At 38.3% G+C, this 22,804-nt stretch overlaps 1 protein-coding gene and 1 non-coding gene across 2 annotated transcripts; both read right to left on the reverse strand.

Moving 5' to 3' along the window:
• Positions 1-1,476: 1,476 nt before the first annotated feature.
• On the reverse strand, positions 1,477-2,782 carry LOC141592592 (cytidine deaminase 1). The gene has a single exon (XM_074413321.1). The coding sequence runs from the start codon at positions 2,575-2,577 to the stop codon at positions 1,546-1,548; it is 1,032 nt and encodes a 343-aa protein (XP_074269422.1). The 5' UTR covers positions 2,578-2,782; the 3' UTR covers positions 1,477-1,545.
• Positions 2,783-21,699: 18,917 nt separating this feature from the next.
• On the reverse strand, positions 21,700-21,806 carry LOC141593888 (small nucleolar RNA R71). Its single transcript, XR_012521944.1, has one exon. It is a non-coding gene; the product is annotated as a small nucleolar RNA R71 (small nucleolar RNA).
• Positions 21,807-22,804: the final 998 nt, after the last annotated feature.

The raw sequence follows: 22,804 nt of genomic DNA on the forward strand, positions 1-22,804 counted from the left end.
GAAAATCAATGCTAACCTCTCTAGCTCCGTCATTATATGCACATCACCATATGCAACGAGCTTATAATGCTTGAGTACCACATTTATGATTATATTTTACTCTACTAGTGTCTCATAAGAGAGTAATTATTTCCTCTATGGGCTTTTACATGTAGAGTACAATTAGTCGGCACGACTTTCCAATAGGAAAATCTATGATTTGTGGAGCGAATTATTATCAAGAATCCAAATGATAAATCTAAACATCGGTTATTTGGAATCAAACCTTTTTTGATTTTGTAATGACGGAAAATGAGAGCCAATGAGACAATGATATTATAATCTTAGGGTCAAGATCTTACGATAAATCGATAAGGTAGTTGTGATCGAATTGATAGGATCATAGGGAGTATCATATAATCGTAATATCCTACCGAAAAAATAAAAATGTAATTATCCCGATGAATATGAAAATAGGTGGTTAATTTTCAAAACAGTAACATATATATTAAAATTCTCTTACAAACTGTCTCGATTCATAATTTTTCTACTGAAAAGTAATTTAAAATTTAAGTAGTTGAAAAGCTAAATACTCCATATCAAGAATCAAGATATATAGTGGTAGGATCGTATTAAGATCCTACTTTCTAAAAAAATTGACACAAGTAAGCACATTCAATCCTAGGACCAGAATTGATCACTACTATTTGGATAGCAGAATCGTAATATCCACGAACCAATTCAGAAATTTAATTAACAACTATGGATGTCATGTACTAATGTTGTGACATGCAAATACATGCCATTATGACAATTGAGTTAACCATGTGACATAGCTCTAGAGTCTAGATATAAAGATCACACATTTGACAATTTCAAGACAAAATACATACTCCAAAGTCCCAAACTATGTACCACAATCAATTAGACCTGTCAAACGGGTCGGACGGGTCGGGTCATACGGGTTGGGTCATACGGGTCACAGGTCGGGTTAGGGTCAGAATACGGGTCAAGAAATAATTTTTAACGTCTTTTTTAAACGATTTTTTTAATTTAAAAAATATTTTTAAAAAAATTAAAATATATTTAAAATTATTATTTTAGTCATATTCATCATATACAATAATTATATTGATATAATTATTAAAATAAAGTTTTTTAATAATTATTTTATTATTAAATATTATAAAAGTTATATAAAATTGACTTTTTAGTTGAATTTTTAATTTTAAGTAATAAAAAATAATTTTTTTAACTATATTTTCAAATATAATATATAAATAATAATATTTTTAATAAAATTCATGATTTTCTCTTGACCCAACGGGTCGACCCGTTTGGGTCGGGTTTCAACCGTAAAATAACGGGTCATTTCGGGTTCGGGTCACGGGTCGAAAAAACAGGATTTGTAACCCTAAGAAAACGGGTCGAGTCGAATTTTCGGACCGGGTCGAATTTTGACAGGTCTACAATCAATGGATTAAATTAAACTCGTGAGAACAACCACAAATTGAAATTCACATAAATTATTGATCCACACAAGTAATAACATCCTCAATTAGCCAACTACAATTCCAATTCCAATTCCAATTCCAATTTCAATTCCGATTCCGATTCCCCCTTAATTGGAGAACTTGAATCTTTACAATGATAAACATGAAATGCACAATTAGGCATAACAGTCTTCAAAAACAATCGCACAGTCTCTTCCTGTCTAACAGCAGCACCTTCCTTCTCAACCAACACTCCCCCAACAATCCTCCCATACCCATACCCATCCTCAGCCTCGGCCTCGGCCCCGTCTCTCGCGGCCGCAATATAAGCGATTACGGCCGCTTGAACAGGGCCGAGACTCGGATTATAAGCAGCAGACTCCATATAAGACCCTTTATAAACATTTCCCTTGTCATCAATCAATGCCATTCCTGAAGGGTACCCACTATATGGCGCATGAGACCGATTCGCAGCCTCCAATGCCGCCGAAATAACATCCGACGAAAAACCGTTTGCTACTAAATTTAAATTACCATTTTGCCCTTTTGTAAATTCATCAACCAAAACCAACCCATTCTCATGAGTTTCCAAAATCAATGGCACATCTTTTTCCAACAAATCATCGGGTCCAAACCGATGCGGTAAAAAATACGATAACGGCCGAAAAAACCCGTTAATTTTAACCAATTGATCGTGATCGTGATCGTGATCGTAATCGTCGTCTTGTAACACATATATCTGAATATCAGGTGCACCTCTAATTTCCTGAAGAAATTGACGGCAATGCCCACAAGGGTACGCCGAAACGACGACATTAGTAAGGGTAGTATCGGGATACCGAGACAAATTAGTAATGAGAAATTGTTCAGCGTGGATGGAATGATGGAGGGGTAATCCTGGAAATTCAACATTGACCCCAATAAAAATTCGACCGTCGGATGATAACCCGGCGGCGGAGACCGAAAACCCGGAAATTGGAGGACGGGCTAATTTACGGGTGGATCTAACAATGAGAGGTAGAAGATGGAGTACAGATTTAAGACCGTGTTTTTTAGCCATTGCTTCTGCTTCATGTGATTCGATCATGAATTTTAGGTGGTCCATATTTTTTTGGGTGTGCGCCTTAATTTTATGTGAATGAAAAGGGTTGACACAAGTTTTGGAGTTTTTGTTTTGGGTGTGTGAGTGTTGTGTGTGTGGTTAGAGGTTTTGTGTAGTGTTTTATAAGAAGAGATTGGAGTGGGGAAAGATGGGTGATTGGGGGATATATAATAATATATTGTGAGTTGTGTTATTGGACATGGTAATTGCGGCGGTTAAAAGTGGATATCACAGACCATACTCGTGTGAGTTGGGTCGGGTATACTATACATGTAACATGGAGTATATCTTTAATGGGGCATCGGTACAAAAATTGCACTTGTCGGTTGTTATGGATGGTGGGGACGGGGAGAAATGAATTTTGCATCATACCTAACTACTCACTAATTATTAAAAAATTATATTCCGTACCTGTAACTATTTATGAGTTTTTATAAGGTTTTTAGTAATTTTTTTTGTTGAAACTTTAAATTTTAAAAGATAAAAATGAATTTTTTTTGGAGAATTAAACTACATCTTATTCGAAAAAAATCTAAATTTTTATAGGGTGCTAGTTGGTGATGGGTAAGGATTTAGATTTCTAACTAGCGGGGCAGGTAAGAGTTTGGAAGCTTGTACCTAGAGGTGGCAAGCGGGTCATTTGGGTCGGGTATGAGTGGGTTGTTTAGAATTGACATTTTGGGTTTTGGGTTAATTTCGGGTAACTTATTATCGGGTCATTTCGGGTGGGGTCACTTTCGAGTATGGGTTATTTTGGTTTGGGTTGATTTCATGTTAATGTTTAAAACACTTTATGTACTATTTTGATTAAGAAATTTTATCTTGGATTTCTAACTATTTATTAGGGCTGGTTATAACCAATAAACTTTATTTTGGACATATATAACTTAGTATATGTCGTTTTAGGTCATTTTGGTTCACTTTAAGTCATTTTGGATCGGGTTAATACTGCAACAGGTCAATTTATGTTTCTAGTCAAGCAAGTTCGGTCAATTTTGGGTCTAGCGTAAGCTTTATCATGTTGCGTCATTCACGCCATGTCAACTTTGTCAGTTCTACTTGTACTCACTGTAGCTGGGTCGAATATCGGTATAAGTGTCGCTTGGTGAGTACGGGTGCAGGCAAAAATCAACATTCTCTACCGCCCGGCTCAAATGGCATTTCTACATGTGAGAAACTATTGACTTTCTAAAATATGTTAACATAAAAAATTCATTAGAATAATATTTAGGGAGATGATAAAGACAACTAAAAAAAGAAATAAAGTCTTAATATATGTATTAATTACATTGATTTATGCGTATTTTTATCCTAAGTTCCAAATTTGAAAGGTATTGTATTAAAAATACTTAAATATAATCGTAGAAATTGTATTTATTATGACCCTAATATTTAACTCCCTTTTTTTTGGTACCATTTATTTTTCTTTATTATACGTAAAGAACAATGAAACTTTCAAAAGAACTACTCCATATTCAATGATGCAAATTGTGAATTGTCTGAGAATGCGTGAGGTTAAAGACATGTAAATTACGATGAACTATACCGGTGACGCTTTCATACTGTGACGCTTTCATATGTACATATGGAGTAACGACTTATTGACAATGACTTACATATACAAGTTGGATATTACAAAAGTTAGTATTGTGTGTTTGTGTCAATTGGTATGAACTCATCTTATTGACTGCTAGTTAGTCATTCCATCGTAAAATGATACCAAATTCATCACGCAAAGTTATAGCGTCAATTGCATGCCTTTTCTGTGCGTATTTGCTTGTAATTCAATATATCTTAACTGTATTTAATTAATAGGGAGTACGTAGGAAAAAGAAAAACTTTATTAATGCTAAGCAACATGTGTTAAACTAATCGTGTGTGTTGATTTCTCATTAGCTTTAGCTTATAGGAATATATAAATATAAGACGGAATGGGTCGAAGCCCAATTACAATATAATGACAAGGCCTAATCGGGCCTAATACACCCCCTTAAACTGGAGCATGGAGATAAAAAGTGCCCAGTTTGTGGAGAAGAAAATCAAACTGAGAAGAGGCCAAGGCCTTCGTAAAGATATCAGCAAGTTGCGAATTAGTCGAGACATGAGAAGTTTTAACCAAACCATCCGAAATTGCATCACGAATAAAATGACAATCCACTTCAATGCGCTTGGTCCGTTCATGGAAGACAGGATTCTGGGCAATATGCAGCGCGGACTGACTGTCACAATAAAGATGCAGGGGACGAGAAATAGAAACACCCAAGCTAGAAAAAGACCCATAAGCCACTTTAACTCACATAAAACAGCGGCCATAGACCTGTATTCAGCCTCGGCAGAAGAAAGGGATATGGTGTGCTGTTTTTTAGTCTTCCAAGAGACGGGAGAAGACCCAACAAACATTATCCAACCGGTGAGAGCGACGGGTCAAAGGACAACCCGGTCCGCCTTTAAGATATCGAACCACCTGAAGTGCCGCATCCATATGAACTTTCCGTGGCTGTTGCAAAAATTGAGATAGAATATGAACAGCGTAAGAAACATCGGGGCGTGTCACTGCTAGGTAAACCAATCGGCCAACAAGTCTTCTATAAGACTCGACATCGTAAAGAAGGTCCCCCGTAGCCACCCCAAGCTGATGATGTTGTTCCATGGGAGTAGGTGCGGGCTTAGCACCCAAGAGACCCGTCTCAGTGATAATATCAAGAGCATATTTCGGCTGACTCAAAAAAATTCCTTCATGGCTACGAGCAACCTCAATGCCTAAAAAATATTTCAAAGTGCCCAAATCTTTCATGTGAAAGAAATTACCAAGGTAGGTCTTAAACGTTGAGATAGCAGCTGAATTATTCCCGGCAATAACTAAATCGTCCACGTAAACTAAGACATGGAGACATACCTCATCCTTGGTGTAGCTAAATAAATAATAATCTGAGTAAGACTGGGTGAAACCATACTTTCATAAGGTAGCTGCTAGCTTGGCAAACGCGGCGCTTGTCGTAACCCATACAAAGATTTGCGTAACCGGCATACCTTACCTTCTTTACCTGTGCGAAAACCAGGTGTGAGCTTCATATATACTTCCTCGTCAAGATCACTATGTAAAAAGGCGTTATGAACATCCATTTGGTGGAGCTCCCAATTTTTGACAGTGGCACACTACTACAAAACTTGTGATGGACATCGGACTTTTCGCTTTATGGACATCGGATACACAACCGATGTAGAATTTGGTCATGTCCATTGTGGATTAATGGACATCGGATTTTAAATCGATGTCCATTAAAATTTGCACATCGGATTTTTAGGAAAACTGATGTCTATTTGATCATTGGACATCGGATTTTTAGGAAAACCGATGTCTATTTGATCAATGGACATCAGTTTTTTGCAAAAATCCGATGTCTATAATAATTATTTTTTATAAAAAAAAATATTACACTGTTGCCCATATTAGTCATACACATGATGACAATGCAAAATGATTCCATAATCAACAAAAAATATTTGTATACAATCAATCGGTTATCCAAAGCCAATTACAAAAAAAAATTCATCTACATAATGTGTCAAATTTACTTAGACGACTAACCTATACAAAAATATAAACCGATATGTAAACTGACTAATTGTTTTAAAAAAAAAAGGTCGAAGAGACAAGACTACTTGGCAGCCTCTGATTTTCTCATCTCTCATTGGGCATATTACCAAGAGAATCTGGTTCAACACAACAAAGTTAACGAGAAAATAAAATATCAACATAGAATATCATATATAACTAACGAGACACATACATTACTGTATTTTAAGTATCGCAACTACTAGCAATACACTCACCTGGATGTGAGGAGCTTGGAACATTTCTTGTATGGCCGCTTCAACTTTTGCCATACCGACAAGGGTATAACAGAAGCCACCAAACAGAAAGGATGAACAACAAAAACAATAAAATATAATAATTAGAAGAAGAAGAACAAGACAGGGAGAATGTAATAGTTGGCATTATACAGCATAAGCCATCAAACATCAAACAGAGAGGACGATAAACTAAAACAAAAACAAACACAAGAAGAAGAAGAAGTGGTTCTCTGCAGAATTAGAAAAAGGGGTACCTGATGTTCTTACAGCCAATTCTCTGAATAAGAAAACTAAACATCTGAGAGGAGATGAGTGGAATAAAAATAGAAACAAATATAAAGGATTTTACAGCTAAATTCCACTAAAATCACCAACGATTGTACATAATCCTCTCTAACCTTGTGTGGACATGGCCCATCTGCAGGTCCGGTTCGATCTGCGGACGCGCAGCGGTCTTTTTGAAAGCCACGCTCGGCGGCGTAAAAATGCTTTCGACCGGATCGTTTTAAATCGGTCGGTTTCGTCTCGGTAAGGGTCTCGAAACGATTAGAGATGTTCGGAGTCGCCACCAAGCCTTTGTGGGATGTTTGGAACCCGTTCGAAATCCACTTTATACCTCGGTCAAATCAAACCACAAAGCAGCCTTTGACATAGGTACTAAAGATAAGGAAATCGTCCCTCTTTAGCACCCTATCTCTAGAATGACTCTCGTGCGCCCTGGATAAGGTCGTCCACTATCCAAAGTTTATGAGTAAGAGGTGAAGGTACGTAATGGGAAGCCCTTTAATCAGACACCCAATCCCGCCCGCGGTAACGGCCTCTACTGATCGATCTTGGTTGGTTGAATGCAAAAGTTGATAAAACGGTTTAAATGCATGAATGCGCATCTAATAATTTAAACCTAACATGTGAGAGCTTTCTAAGTCGGTTGATTTAATCCAAGTATCAAGTATAAGATGTCGAGTTGGATTTATGGTTGATTTGCATGCAAGACGGAAATTGAACATCCATTTACCATATTAGGTTTATGGTGCATAGCGTGATCCATTTGTCTTAGTAAAGCATTTTGCAAATATGACTTTGAATGAGCAAATAGTCATCTGATCCGTCCTATATCCGGGCTAACCGGAGTCGGGATCGTCTTGGACTAATACTGGAAGGGGAACAGACCCTACACCAGGCAGTCATATGAAGCGCGAGCCTGTTGGCGATGCAAGGGGGTCTCCCATGGTTTTGAAAATGAGAAAGAAAAGGCCTGCTTGAGGCGCGGTTTAGTCGACGGTTGTATGCCGTGTTCTGACTATTTGAAAGACGTTTAGAAAACGTATTGAAAAATTGGTATTTGACCCGATTTGATTTGAAAGGGTTGTTTAGACCATATTTGTTGATTTGAGGAACGAGACTCGAATAATCACCATCATTTGATGATATTCGGTGTCGGGTTCGACTTGACAAACTTGACATGAATAGTTTTGAAAATAATTATGAACTAATTGTTTTAAGTTCATTTGAATATCATTAGTCAATATTCGTCATCGTACCCGGGTTAAAATCCGGCATGGTATGTAGAACCAAGGATGACTTTGTGTTGGTGACTAATATGCTTGTTTTGAAAATGTAAAGAAATGATGAAAGGCTTTAAAATACCCCCCAAAAATGTAATAAAAGGCTTTAAAATACCTTTTAAATGTTATTAACCAAATATTATCACCGAAACACGGATTTAACCGTCATGGTATGATGAACCAAGGGTGAAAAATGTTTTATGGTTAAAACAAATAAAAAAAAAGGTTTGAAAATATTTGAAATGGTAAAAACCGATTACAAATATGAAAATGGATTAAAGGGGAAAGACGAGAACAAACACGGTTGAGTTCTGACCTGGGCACCCCATTGAGGCGCGGGCCCTTGTGCACAATAAGGGGCTTCTGCCTCAGGCCAAAACTCAGTTTTGGCTCGTTTATCCCATGTTTTGGATCATGTTATGCATGTTTTAGCATGTTATAGTTATGAAACAAATGAAGACATGATAAAAGAAGGTTTTTTACACTCTCATACTTACATGTTTGGTTATGGCGAGTGACCGACGTAAGTGTAACAACTCGTTTGGTCGGAAAAGACTCGGTTTAAAACCGTTTTGGTAAGTAAAAAGAGTGTTTTATTAAGTTTAGTGATGGTGTAGTGGTCGAAGTGGTCGGTCAAGTGATTTAATGCACGATGTCGGTATCAAACAATGTGTAAGGCTTGTATTTACGATCGGTAGGTCGTAAATACGCGTCGGATTATGACTTAAGAAGTCGAGTCGAGAATTTTAAGGGAGAAAAGAGGGGGCGGACATTCGCGTAACTTCTCAAATGGGGGCATTTGAGGGGTATTTATATGAAAATGAGTGGTTGTGTGAGTTTTGAGCGACGTGGCCATCTGGGCTGCTCAAAGAGGCGCGAGCCACGTCGCGGGTCTTCGAGTTGTCTTGTCGCTTTCACACAAGAGCAATCATGATTTGTTCTATCCTAGGATTTGTAGTCATATGTTTGGTACTTGACCATTCATAAATCCGGGAAATATTAGCATAGAAGGCTTTGAATGTTTGTTTTTTGTGGTTGACTCGGTTTGACTCGTTGTTGGAGTCGGGATTTGAATTTTTGAGTCGGTTTTTGGTCCGGTGTCGGTTTTGACTCTAGTTAGTGTCGTTGCGACCCCGTCGTCGTGCATTAAGCACTTCAGGTATTTTTGAAATGTTTTGAAATGTTTTATTTTCGAAATCGTTCTTAAGTTTTCCGACGTAAAGTTGTACACAAATTGTCGATCGAACGCCGCGATTCCAAAGTATGTTATAGTCCGATAATCATCGGGTGTTTGTTGGAGTCTCAGCAGATACTGGGTATGTACACCTTGAAATATGGAGTAGCAGTCCAGTAAAAATGGATATAGGACATTTGTCGACTAAAAAAAATTCATCATCAAATTTTCAGCATAAAATTAAAAACAAGATGCTTCAAAAGATTTCATGTTCTTGATAACTATAAGTTGATAATCGATATCTGATTGTCCGTAATCCTGAGATTTAAGATACACAGACACAAATTGACAAAGTAAATTCAAGTCCAGTTGCAAATGAATTTGTCAAATGATGAAATTCAAAAAGAAGCTGCAATTTTTAAGGCATCATATATAATGCATCAAAATGAAACTATTTCAAACTGACATAATGATATTTTAATTTCTAATAACTAGTTAGTTTTACAAAGTCCTTAATCAGGTATGTTGTTGTGCAGCAATTGTCAACTATACCTAAGGCAGTCTACAACTAAAAATTATCTAAGATTGGCTACTGTTAATTAATAGCCAATTACTTAATCAGCATATTGCGTCTTGATTATTCTTTTTATTAGCATCATTTGTTTTGAAACTCAATCTCGGTCTAAATTATATCAACTAGGAGAAAACTAAGGCATCCCACTCATGATAAATTATATCAACTAGGCAGGCTTCATCAAACATACATGAGAAAGAAGATCATACAAAAGGAATCTGGTAGATATCAGGGTCATTCACATAATCAATAATCCAAGTTACGCATCCTCGAGGCTAGAATTTCCTGATGACAAAAGATAATATAGAACTAAATAAGACAGGTAGCAAATATCCTTACATAGGACCATAAAAAGGAAAGCGATTGAAGAAAAAGAGACTAATCTTTTGATGCCCACAAGCAAAACTCAGTTCAAGACCATCATCTTAATTTTTATATTAAGGACTGGACATAATTTCTCAATTCCGAATTCCGGAGATTGTAACATTATCCAGCGATATATTTTGCCCTGATAAAACAATCATACTGACCAGAATAATGAAGTGCTCAAGTTGCTTAAGAGAACGGGAATCCCATTTTATTCAGTTGCTCCAGTAGTCTTTGATTTACTTCAGGAACTGCCATTGTCTAGAATACTAAACCACAATGAAATCATCTCCCCATTCGAACTCAACAAACCTTACAAGTAATCAAGCATTTACACATATTAGTCGAAAGCAATTCCTACTTAATTGATAAAATAATTGGAAGTATAATATACAACCGCATGAGCTTTATTGTATCCACAAAATTGAAATTCCAACAATTCTTCCATTTTTCTCAAATCGATTAAAACGATTCATTTCCCAATTAAACTGAAATTTAATTGAAGGTCTAACCCTAAGACTTAATTGTACCCAAATTAGTAAAATAACTTAATACATTTAAGAAAAAATTTGATAAATACCAACCTGATTGAGAACTGCATACGAACTAGCTGATGAGGTGCTGCCGGAAGTAATAAGAAGGGTCACGAGATTGGTGCCGGAAATGACGAGGTGTTGTGGGTGACGAGGTGGCTACCGACGTTCAGCATCGAGGTGAGGAACATTAATGGTGAAGTTGGGTGTGGAGGGAGATGAAACCAGAATAAAGAGGGGGTAGTGAGGACACTTAGGGTTTAGGTAGAAAAGAATGTAGGTAGTCGAAATTATAAGTGATGGCGGTGAGGCAAATATTTTTGCCACTTATAATTTTCACTTTAGATGCACATCGATTAAATGCAATGTTCCATGTCCATGACTTTTATATAGACATGGGTTTTATTAAATATCACATATCCTTTAAAATCATAAATAATGGACATGTGTTTTTAACGCAACCGATGTACATATAATTATATGCACATCAGGTTTTTGCAAACAACCGATGTACATGTTATGTACATCGGTTTCCAGATAATCCGATGTCCATCGACTGATGTCCATAACGAGTTTTGTAGTAGTGGCAACAACAAGAAAAGCACGGATTGTGACCATTTTAACCACAGGGGCGAAGGTTTCTCCATAGTCAATACCTGCAACCTGATGATTACCAAAAATAACCAAGCGAGCCTTAAACCGTTCAATACTACCATCAGACTTGTATTTAATTTTATAGACCCACCAATAACCTAGAGCCTTCTTATCAGGAGGAAGATCTGTAAGCTCTCATGTAGCATTATTTTCAAGTGCCGCAATTTCATCTTGATTTGCCTTGCACCAATTCGGATCAGTCATAGCGGTGCGAAAATTAGGAGGTTCTACACCCTCTGTTATAGCTGTATGAAACTCACGATGCTGAGGTGAGAAATTACGACAAGTAAGATTGGCAATAGCATAAGGAATACCTGAGGAAGGAGAGCGTGGTGAGTCGGGAGGTGAAGGTAGATCAGAGCGTACGGCGGAAGTGGTGGTTTCAACAACAAAATCACGCAAATGCGGAGGTAATCTTTTAGACCGTTTACCTCTACCAAGTTCTGTACCCACAACCGTAGAGCTAGTCTGATTTGGTTCATTCACAACCGAAGTAACTGTAGTATCATCCTCCAACCTCTCGGCATCCATAGGAACTCCCGGATCAACTTCGTTGTCACCATTACCCACGGTGCCCCCGGTGGAGGAGCTAGGAATATCCCCCCCGTCGTGTCCACAGGCGAGACACGAGGAGACGAATCATCGTCAAGAGGCTCATCCGTCAATGAGTGACCATCCTAAGCAAAAGCAAAACAATTTTCATTAAACCGCACATCCCGAGTAACAAAGAAGTCCCCTGTAAGAATGTCATACACTTTCCACCCTTTTTTTATTGTGAGGATAGCCAACGAAAACACACTTACGACTCCGGAGGGCAAATTTATCACCATGAGTATTTTGATTGTGCACAAAACATAGACAACCAAAAATGCGCAGATTAACATATGAGGGAGCAACACCATATAAAATTTCGAATGATGTTTTATTTTGAAGCAAATGTGATGGAGTCCGATTAATTAAATAAGCAGTTGTTAAGACACACTCGCCCCAAAAAGTTTTCGGAAGGTCCCCCTGAAACATGAGAGCTCGGGCTACATTCAAAATATGACGATGCTTACGTTCGACACAACATTTTTGTTGAGGTGTGCCAATACAAGATTTTTGAAATAAAATACCATTCTTTAAAAAATAGCCCGCGAGAGGATTAAATTCGGTACCGTTGTCGTATTGTACAATTTTGACCCGTTTAGAGAATTGATTATCAACCATCGCCAAAAAACTCATAAACATATCGGGTACCTCAGTCTTATCAAGTAACAGGTAGACCCATACTGCCCAAGAACAGTCGTCAACAATGGTCAAAAAATATTTAGCACCACAAGACGAGGGAATAAGTTTAACAATTTTATTAGACGGATGTCCAAGCCGTCTATGCCATAGATCATAAGTAGCAACAGTGCTCACCCGGTTCACCACTGTCCGCTCCACCGCACGCAAGTAAGAAATCCCGTCCTGCAACTCACCGGTGTAACATCCCGTAAATTTGAAGACCTTTATTATATTTTAAAAGTAATATTTTAATCTATTTTAATTTTATATTAATTTATTTGAAATAAAATTTATTTGATAAAATATAATCTTATTTTATTTTGAAGAAATGTAATTATTTTTGATAGTTTAGAAATGTTTAAAAGTGATTTAAACTATATTTAAACCTTTTCCCTTGATAAAATAGATTTCGGATAAAAGTCGTAAAATTGGGATTTTCCCATTTCTTACGGTCGTTGGGTAAACGAGTTTGGATATTGGGCATATGAGTACTTAATCTTTTAGTAAAATCGTGTTTAAGAACTTTAATTTTCTCGGAAATCGCGTTCGACGAATATTTCTAATTTTCGTCGAAACGAACCAAAACGTAAACAATTGAAACTCACCCAAACACCTTACCCCAAACCATGCACCCTCCATCCTCCATGGGTCTCCCCTTCATCTTTCATTTCCTCAATTCTCATTCTCTCTCTTCCTTTCACCAAACACCAAATTCATTTAAAAAAAAATCCTCCTTACAATCCCTAAATCCTTCATAAATCCTTCATTCCTCCACCAATTTGCATAAAAATTATATATTTGGAATCCTCTTTTCATCCTTCATCTACTAGTAAGCTTTATTTTCATTTTCCCCAAATTTTGTTTAAGACACTTTTTTTAGGGTTTCGAATTTAAGCTTAATAATTGTGTTTTTATTGTTCTTATAGGTGAAGAATTTGAAGATGAGTTAGGTGACTCATATGTTGTTGAAGATGAAGAGTAATTTTGGGTTTTAGAAGCTTTTTCAAGTTATTACTTGTCTCTTTGCTAGCTTAAGGTAACTATTCCGAGTTACTCGACGAATTAATGTCACATTAGTAGTTGTATTTGTTGTTTGTTGTTGTTTGAGACGATCTTGTTGATAAATGAATGAATGGAGTAAGATGAGTATGCTTATGTTTAATTTATGTTACCCATTTGTATATTATTGTTTGGAACAAATTTGGATGAGGAATTATGTGTTGTGACAAGTCCGTGTTTTGGCTGGAACGCATCAGTACCAGACCGAGACGGTTTCCAATGTTTCCAAAAATATGACAGATTGAACGGCATCGAAAAATTAGGTGGTTTAGCCACTTGAATCACTCAATTCGGAGCCCGTATGAGTAAATTGCGTCGTTTTATTGATTAAAATTTATAGAAAAGTTTACCCTTGTGTGAGACGGTTATTTATGCTATTTTATTATGCGAGAATTTTGTGGAATTAGTTATTTTGTAAGTTGGAATATATTTTCTTATGTTGATAGTCTTTCACATGATAGAAATTGGAATAGTGCATGAAAATGATATTGTAATGAATTTTGTGATTTGGGCCAAAGTAGGCCAAGACTCTGAGCTGGGCCAGAATGACCGAACGAGTTTGATCAAACTAGGTTTAAACCGGTCAGCCTCGATTTGACCGATGACCCGTCGCGGGACTCTTTGAGGTGATATTGGTTGTCATTGGATGTTTTATGTTGATTCCTTGATATTTGTAATTATCATTTCACATGTTGGTTGTTGGATGCTTTGGATGCCTTATGCTTGAGTCTTGTTGCCTCTTTGCCATTTTAGCTTGTTCTCATGGATTATGGTACTAGTGGTTAGCTGGAATTTGGATTATTATTGATATTGGAGATATTGTTGGATTGTCAGCTAAATATGCCCTTGCGAAGCCTTTCATATGCTAGGGTGTGTATGATCATTTGTGTGTGCAAGTTTGGACTCTTTGCCCCTTTTATGGTTAATTGGGTGTCCTACTTGTCTTGTGTGGTGTGGGCTAAAGTATTCAAGTTGGGACTAGGTCCTAGGTGAGTATTTCGGCCTTCATCATAGATAGGCCATTATAGTCTTTGACGAGTGTATGTTTGCGGCTTAATAGCCTTTGTGTCTTAGCTTGGTGGGTTTATATCCAAGTTAGGGCATGACCTCCTGACGTACTCGTAGAAGTATGTGGTCAGCTTAAGTACTAGACAACCCTTTGGTGGACTCCTTAGGGGTACTCATGTGTGTGATCATGGGTCTTGGATGCGGTATTTTCTGCATGTCGCTAGGTCTGCGCAGGTTTAGGACTAGGGTGTTTACCTCCTTTCTTGTTTGATGATTCTATGAATCATAGAAGGTGAGATGCAAGCCGGCTATGGTTGATAGATTTTGGATTCCTGGATGTTATGTGATTCACATGATAGTGTAGTATGAGTCGGTCTAGTATTCACATGCTAGGACTATGTGTTGTTATATTGTTGTTCACATGATAAGCACGATTGTCTAGCATCTATATGCTAAAGCTTTGTGTTATTCGTATTCATATTCTTATGTTTACATGTTATATTAATTATGACATTTCGTGGCTGGGAGAACTCGGAGTTACTCCCCACTGACTGTGGCTTTCGTATTTGTATAAAATGCGATTGACAGGTAGGTGATGCATATATGGGGTACATGGACGAGCTAGCGAGCAAAGTAACCTTGGGACCTAGATTGACTTTAATTTATTGTGACCCTTGAACACTTTTTATGTCATATACTTTTTAGGGACATATGTCTCCCTTTTTCATACTTGGGTTGTATAACTTTATTTCGCGACTTTAGCGATGTTTTAATTATGAGGTTTATTTTGGACCTTGCATGTTTGACACCTTCCCATTTGGATATTTTTATAACAGGTTCAGGTTTTAAAAATTATAGGTTTTTACCCAAATGAACCTATTACAAACATATCAATGCAGTTTTTATCTAGAATTATGTGTTTACTTTTCCGCAATAAATGAGGGTGTCACAACCGGCTCCAATCCTCGTCCTCAAAGAATGGTCCTGAATATGACAAGCAAAATTAGTAAAACTGAAGACACAATTATTAGCGGCAAATAATTGAGATACGGAAATTAAATTGCACGTAAGACTCGGCACAAAGACCACATCACGAATGGTTAAAGATGGAGTAAGCTTGACTATTCCCGCCAAATTAGCCATAACAGAATGTCCATTTGGTAATTAAACAGGCCGCGGCGAAATCGAATACGACTCAGCCAGCCAAGGTGCGTTCCCTTTAACATGATTAGAAGCTCTCGTATCTATAATCCAATCATATGACATACCACTAAGATTATCGCAAAATGAGGAGGAAGGCTACCCAGAAATTAAGGCATTAACCTGAGCAGGTGTTTGTGTTTTATTAGCAGAGGAGGACGTGTTACGCGAACGGGTTCACATTTCATCGAGAGAACGAGGACGGTCCTCCCACCAGTCCGGGAATTTCTGGGACTTGATGAAACACAACTGAACCTCCTGACCCGAAGCACCATAATGCGAGCAATGAAGCTTCCTGCGTTCCTGCCGCTCCAACTCACGAAGAGCCCTCCAATCTCTAGTGGAAGACGCACTGGGACCACTGTGGACTGCCATAGCCATGACATCAGAAGGGTCAGTCAGATCAGCAGCGGCGTCGGTGTGTAAGCGCTCCTCTTGAAGAAACAGGTGGTAGGCACAGTTTAGGGTTGGAAGCGAATCAAGACGTAATTGATGGGAACGAACAGCATCATACAACGAAGCATCGAGTCCCATCAGAAATTTATGTAACCGCTCTGAATTTTGTCGCGCCACAACATCATTTGCTATTCCACAGGTATAAGGACCACACTTGCAAGTAAACGGGGTTTCATGAGTAGCGATAGCATCCTAAAGGACCTTCAAATTTCCATAATATGTAGTAACACTCATCCCTTTCGCCTGTTTGCAGTCATTAAGTTGACTTTTGATAGGCTATCGTACACCTATGCAAAGATAATATTTATACCCTAGACAACAAATGAATGTAGTACTTAGGGGTCGAACCCAAAGGAGACGGGATTTATTAATTAATTGTTATGGATTGAATTTTACCTTGGTAGATTAATGGTTGATTGATTGGTTTGGTTTGATGTAATGATAAAACAATAATAAAGAAAATGTCTAGGAAGGTCGAGTCACACATGCAAATCATGTAAATGCTCATGTCGAGTTAGGAAGTTGATTTTACGATAAATGTTTAGGCTTAAAGACACCCACCTTACGATATTAGTGTCAACCATAGACCGGGTCCTAGAGAAACTCTCGTCCATGACTAGGTCACTCTACTACACATGCTTAGTCTAATTCAATTCCGTGCCTCTCGACTTTAGAACGAATGAACAAACTTAATCGATGAATAAGGCCTTTAAACATAGATTAAACATTATGGTGCAAACATGTGATAGAAACAATTATATAATATTCACTTATCCTTATTTTGACATTTACATATTACTTAATCATGCATGACTTCCTTTATTCCCTAGACAAATGTAACTACTCAAACATGATGAAAATGTAAACTACACTAATGATAATTAAAATGATAAACATAATGGAAATGTAAATAGAAACTACCTTGCAATATGGAAATGAACTAGAAATGGAAGAAAAATGCTTGTAATGAAATAACTTGAAATGAAACTTTGGAATAAAACTTGAATGGAAATTGTATTGAAATGTTTTTAACATAAAGTAAATCTAATCTAACTTAAGATAATAAATAAACTAATCTAACTACTAAACTTAGAGAGAATTATGAGAAATTGTGTATGTGAATGGTGTCTGAATTGGTGAAGTCTACACCCTTTATATAGGAAATGAGGGTGAAACTTAGAGCAAATACAAGGGGTTAACCCCAAATATTTTCTTTTAATTGCTTGAGTAATTGCCTATAGAATCCCATGTGAGCCATTAATCCCATCTTTAAGCCGTTGGTTAATCACATAATTTAGCATCCAAAGTTGAGCATCTCATGTTGAGTTTGTGTGGACTTATTAATTGGGCTTGACATTTCTTGACTTGTGTTGTGCATTTCTCAAATTAATCCACCACATTTGCTCATGCAAGTCCATGATTTACTTCATTGTTGGTCCATTATTCTCTTCAACTTAGCTTTGTATCCTAGTGATTGTAAATATGTGGAATTAAGCTCCTTAAAGCTTAAATACCTACAAAATATGATACAACATGCAAATGCAACTAGAAATACAATATTAGCTCAAAATCACTAAGGTTAGTGCATAATGTCACACATATTAGAGCTAAAACAAGGAGATAAAGTCTATATAAAATGGACTTATCAACTTTTGAGAGCGTGAATTTTTGAACCGTCAACAACTGAGAAACGGTCCTCTAATTCAGTTCAAAGAAGACGTGCTTCCTCATAATAGGAGATGCTATCTTTGATAGAAGGGTCAACGTAATTCATAATCCATTGAACCACCGTACAATGGATGACCTCCCACTGCTCGAGAAGAAATTGACCGGTTGGTTTGGAGATCGTACCATCGTAAAAACCATATTTATGTCTCGATTTAAGAGACATGCGCATGAAGCGACACCATTCTTCATAATTGTCACTCTGGAGTTTGATATGGGTGATAGTTTGGCCGGGTCCCTCTTGATTGACAAGAGAGTAAGGGGAAAGAGGATCGATCTTAGGATCCAAAGCGGAAGCGGAAGTAAGTTTGTCCCGTGTCATCGTGGAAGAGAAACACAGGGAAGATGATTAGGGTTTTAGGGTTTGTGACATTGACACTGATACCATGTTAAACTAATCATGTGTGTTGATTTCTCATTAGCTTATAGGAATATATAAATGCAAGACGGAATGGGTCGAAGCCCAATTACAATATAATGACGAGGCCTAATCGGCCCTAATAACATGGTGTAACACCCCCATAGTCCAAGTGCCTTACCAGGACCACTTAAGGCATGGAAGTGCTACCATCTCGGTTTCCCGAGGCAATGATAATCATAAGACAATAACGAAACATACTTAAAAATAAATAGTGTTTAACGTGATAACATGCCAATACCAAAACTGTTAAGAAGAAATACAAGTTCTCAAAACTGTCTACTGCCAAAATACTATCAAGCGTCAGACACAACGGAAGACTTCTAAACTGCAACGTATTGACTCATCCCAGCTATCCCATACGCATCGTCTCATACCTACTTAATAACTGCCCACCACCCCCAAATGGATCGCCACAGTTTTAAAACATTTAAACGGGGTCAGTACTAATTACACAATACAAGCCAATATGAAACAAACGCCAAACAACTCAATCAACACATCAAAAACCCGTTCTCCATCACCAATCTCCACACAACTGACTACACACTAAAGTGTGTAGCCCTGCCAGAGTACCCATCGCAACAGATACTCCACACCGCCACTAGGGGACTGATATAGGATTCTTTTGCACCCTTTTTCCCCTCTAATTTCATGCTTTCCGACTCCATTTGAGTCGGTTTTGTACTTCCTCTCTCGAATTTCGTGTCCCAATTCCCTTTACTATGACATTGTGGCCTCCTTGCAGAAATTGAGGCGGGAATGGGTGAAATGAAGCAAGGAAGACGTGTTTACTAAGCTTTGCATGGAAGAAGGAGGAAATCATGCTGAGGAGGATCCCCAGCCGGCAGCCGGTCAGCCGGCAGCCGGTCAGCCGGCAGCAGGTCAGCCGGCAGCCGGTCAGCCGGCAGCCGGTCAGCCGGCTGGGAGCGCATGTATATACAACTGAAGAAGAAATTAAACAAAGGAGCATCCCCAGCCGGTGGCCCGGCAGCCGGTCAGCCGACTGGGAGAGCATATAAGCTGGAAATCACAAGTTTTTGAAGGAAGTTACAGGAACTTCCCAGCCGATCAGAGGACCGGCAGCCGGCCGGCCGGCTGGGAGTTCCCCCAAACCCAGAAGTCAAGATTCAAATCAAACGTATCCCCCAGCCGGTCAGTGACCGGCAGCCGGTTGACCGGCCATGCATACCTGATGACTTCCAAAATTTATTTCAACTTCCAGGGACCTCCCAGCCGGCCAGAAGACCGACAGCCGGTTGACCGGCCTGGAGTGCAGACTCATGTTTTCAAGCCCATTTCAAATCCTACCCTAATCCTGGTGGAAACTATATATACCCCCTCCCTTAACCATTTTGTACACACTCTCCCAGATCAAAAATTATTTCTTTTCCAAGTTTCAAACTTTGTTAATTATTTGTTAATCATTCCTTAATTAGATAAGTTATTCAATTAGTTAGTTAGTAATTGAAATTGGGTTGTAAGAAGAATGAAGGTTCCTCCTTCTTTATTTTTCTATCCTAATTCCTTTTCTTGCTATTGAGTTGGTATTACTTCTCTCCTTATTTTCATTAGTTTACATTTGCTTTTTCTTTAAGTTGGTTTGGTTGTTTATGTTAAATTTGCATGTTTGTTGTTTGATTGTTGTTGTTTTCTTTATTGTTCATCTTTTCATTGTTCATCTTTGTTGTTTACACCCAAAGATTCAATCTTTGAGTTGATTGTGTTAAAGATTGTGTCTTTTAGTTTACTCATCCTTGTTATTAGATTAAATCATCTTTATTCATAATTATTGTTGGATTGTTGCATGTTTAGAAGTAGAATTCATCCTCCCACCATGTTTATGCTTAAAGACTCCATCTTTATTGTTTATCTTGCCTTTAGAAACATGATGAGTGAGTAGTTACCCATCTAGGGTTTATGGGGAGCCTAAATAGGATTAGTGGGCATGATTAGTTGATAAGTTTTGAGTCTTTGGTGTAGGAATTTGTCTTTCTTAGCATTGAATACAAGGTGTTTGACGAATTGTGTGAGTGAAAGATTGTGTCTTTTTGTCTTAATAACTTAATTCCTCCTATTGAATGAACATTTGTTGGTGGTCTTGTTGCATGTTTTGAAATAGTTGTTGCTCAAAGAAAGTTGGTAACCGCCTCTAGGACGAACCCTCACCTTAGACTATTTTATCGACTTGTCGCCCCTAGTTCATTTAGGTGACCCCGAAGACCCTAGTCTCTTAATCAATCGTATTCACCTTCATTCAATCGTTTACTTAGTTGCTCTAGTAGTTGAAATCAAAACCCTTTTCCTTCATTTTTGACTAGACTTGACTCTTAGTTAGGCTAAGTAGAAACCCCCGCCGTCTTCGTGTTCGACCCCGATTTACAACTAAATTGGGTTATTATTGTTGGTGGTAAGTGTGTTGACCCCACCGTTGAAAACTTACCCATCAAATGGCGCCGTTGCCGGAGATGGCGTTAGGTTATGCTTAGTTTTTCTTAGAGTCTTTGCTTTAGTCTTATCTCAATTGTTAGTTTGTTTTAGTAGTTGTGTGTTCTTTGTAGAGTGTGTGATTTCTTGCCTTCCCCTAGTGTGTAAAAACACTAGGAGACTAACGATTTGTCAAGTGCATGCCTAGAAGGAACCACCAAGTTCTTCTCTTCAACTCCGACCCCGAAAGGCTTTTTAGGACCTTGAGGATAAGGACCCTTGAGAGAGTTAGGAATAGTTCCCCTCAAGCAAACTTTGACCAACCAAGTTCACACATCCCACAAAATATTGATACCACAACCACACTTCAACCAAACCTCACAATTGAGACTCTACTAGAAAACCCTTTTCATAACTTCCCTAATTATAATAACCCACCTCAAACACCACCACATCAAATACCAAATCCACCACCACAAATGGCTCTTAGAGATCATAACCGGACTAACCATAATGATTCATGTAACCCTATCAATTTTGGCACCTTGGCCTCGAACAACTTTGAAATGCATCCCGCCCAAGTCGGGTTAATTGAGAAGGACTTGTTTGGGGAGCATATTGAAGAGGATGCCCATGCTCATCTCCGGAAGTTTAAGAGGAAAGTTTCAATGATGAAGAAGAATGGGGTGTCCGAAGACACCTTGAGAATGATGTTGTTTCCGTTTTCATTGACGGGGAAGGCGGACCGATGGTTGAACATTCACCCACCGGATACCTTCACTACTTGGGATGCCTTGGCTAAAGCATTCATGGCCAAATATTACCCTTCCTCAAAGACTGCGATGCTCTGTAATGAGATCCATACATTTCAACAAGAGGATAGGGAGTCTTTGGGTGAAGCTTGGGACCGTTATCAAGACTTGATAGCAAGTTGCCCCCACCATGGAATACCGGAATGGTATATCACTCAAACATTCTTCCAAACTTTGCTACCAAGGACTAAGGAGATGGTAAATGCCTCCGCGTGGGGAGCATTTGATCACTTGAGTGATGAAGAGGGCACGGCATTGATCAAGAAAATGGTAGATTCGGAGGCAAACTATGGTTCTAGAGGAAACATGCTAAGAAGGAATGGGAAGTTTCCTAAGGAAAACGCCTCCAACTCCGAGACAAATGCCAAGCTCGACTTACTCACAAAACAATTTGAGAAGTTTTCAAGAAATCAAGTGAACCAAGCCGCAACCTCACATGGGGCACCCATGGAGGAAGTGGCTCAAGTCTCAAGTTGTGAACTTTGTGGAGGAAGCGGTCACACATATGACTTATGTGGCAACAATTACAATGGTGTCTACGATGAAAATGTGCAAGAGGTTAACGCTTTTCAAAGCTTTAACAACAATTCGAGACCCACAAGACCACCTTTCAACAACCCGAACGTCTACAACCCAAATACCAATTTCTACCACCCCGGTTTGAGGAACCACCCCAACTTTAGTTACAAAAGCACCAATGTTCAAAACCCACAACACCTTCAACCACAAGCCCCAAACAATCCACCCGGTTTTGCTCAACAAAGGGGAATATTCCCCAACCCAAGACCTAATCCCGGGAATCAAAACCAATGGCCAAACAACAATCAAAACCAAAATTATGGGAATCAAAGCAACCAAGGATACCAAGATTTTGGTGGAAATCAAGGCAACCAAGGGTTTTACCAAGGGAATCAAGTAAACCAAGCAAACCAAGGATTTGGGCAAGGGTATGTTCAAGGGTTTCAAGAACAAGATCAAGGATCAAACTTCAACAACAATGGTCCTAGAGCTAACTTCCAAGGAGGGCAAAACAACAACCAAGGTCCCAATGCTCGGTATGACTATGGGTTCCCTTTACCCATAGCCAACCAACCTTATCAAGAACCCCAAGGTGAGCTCTCTCAAGTTGAGCTTT

This window comes from Silene latifolia, chromosome 7 (assembly GCF_048544455.1).
Source record: "Silene latifolia isolate original U9 population chromosome 7, ASM4854445v1, whole genome shotgun sequence".
Classification (NCBI taxonomy): Eukaryota; Viridiplantae; Streptophyta; class Magnoliopsida; order Caryophyllales; family Caryophyllaceae; genus Silene; species Silene latifolia.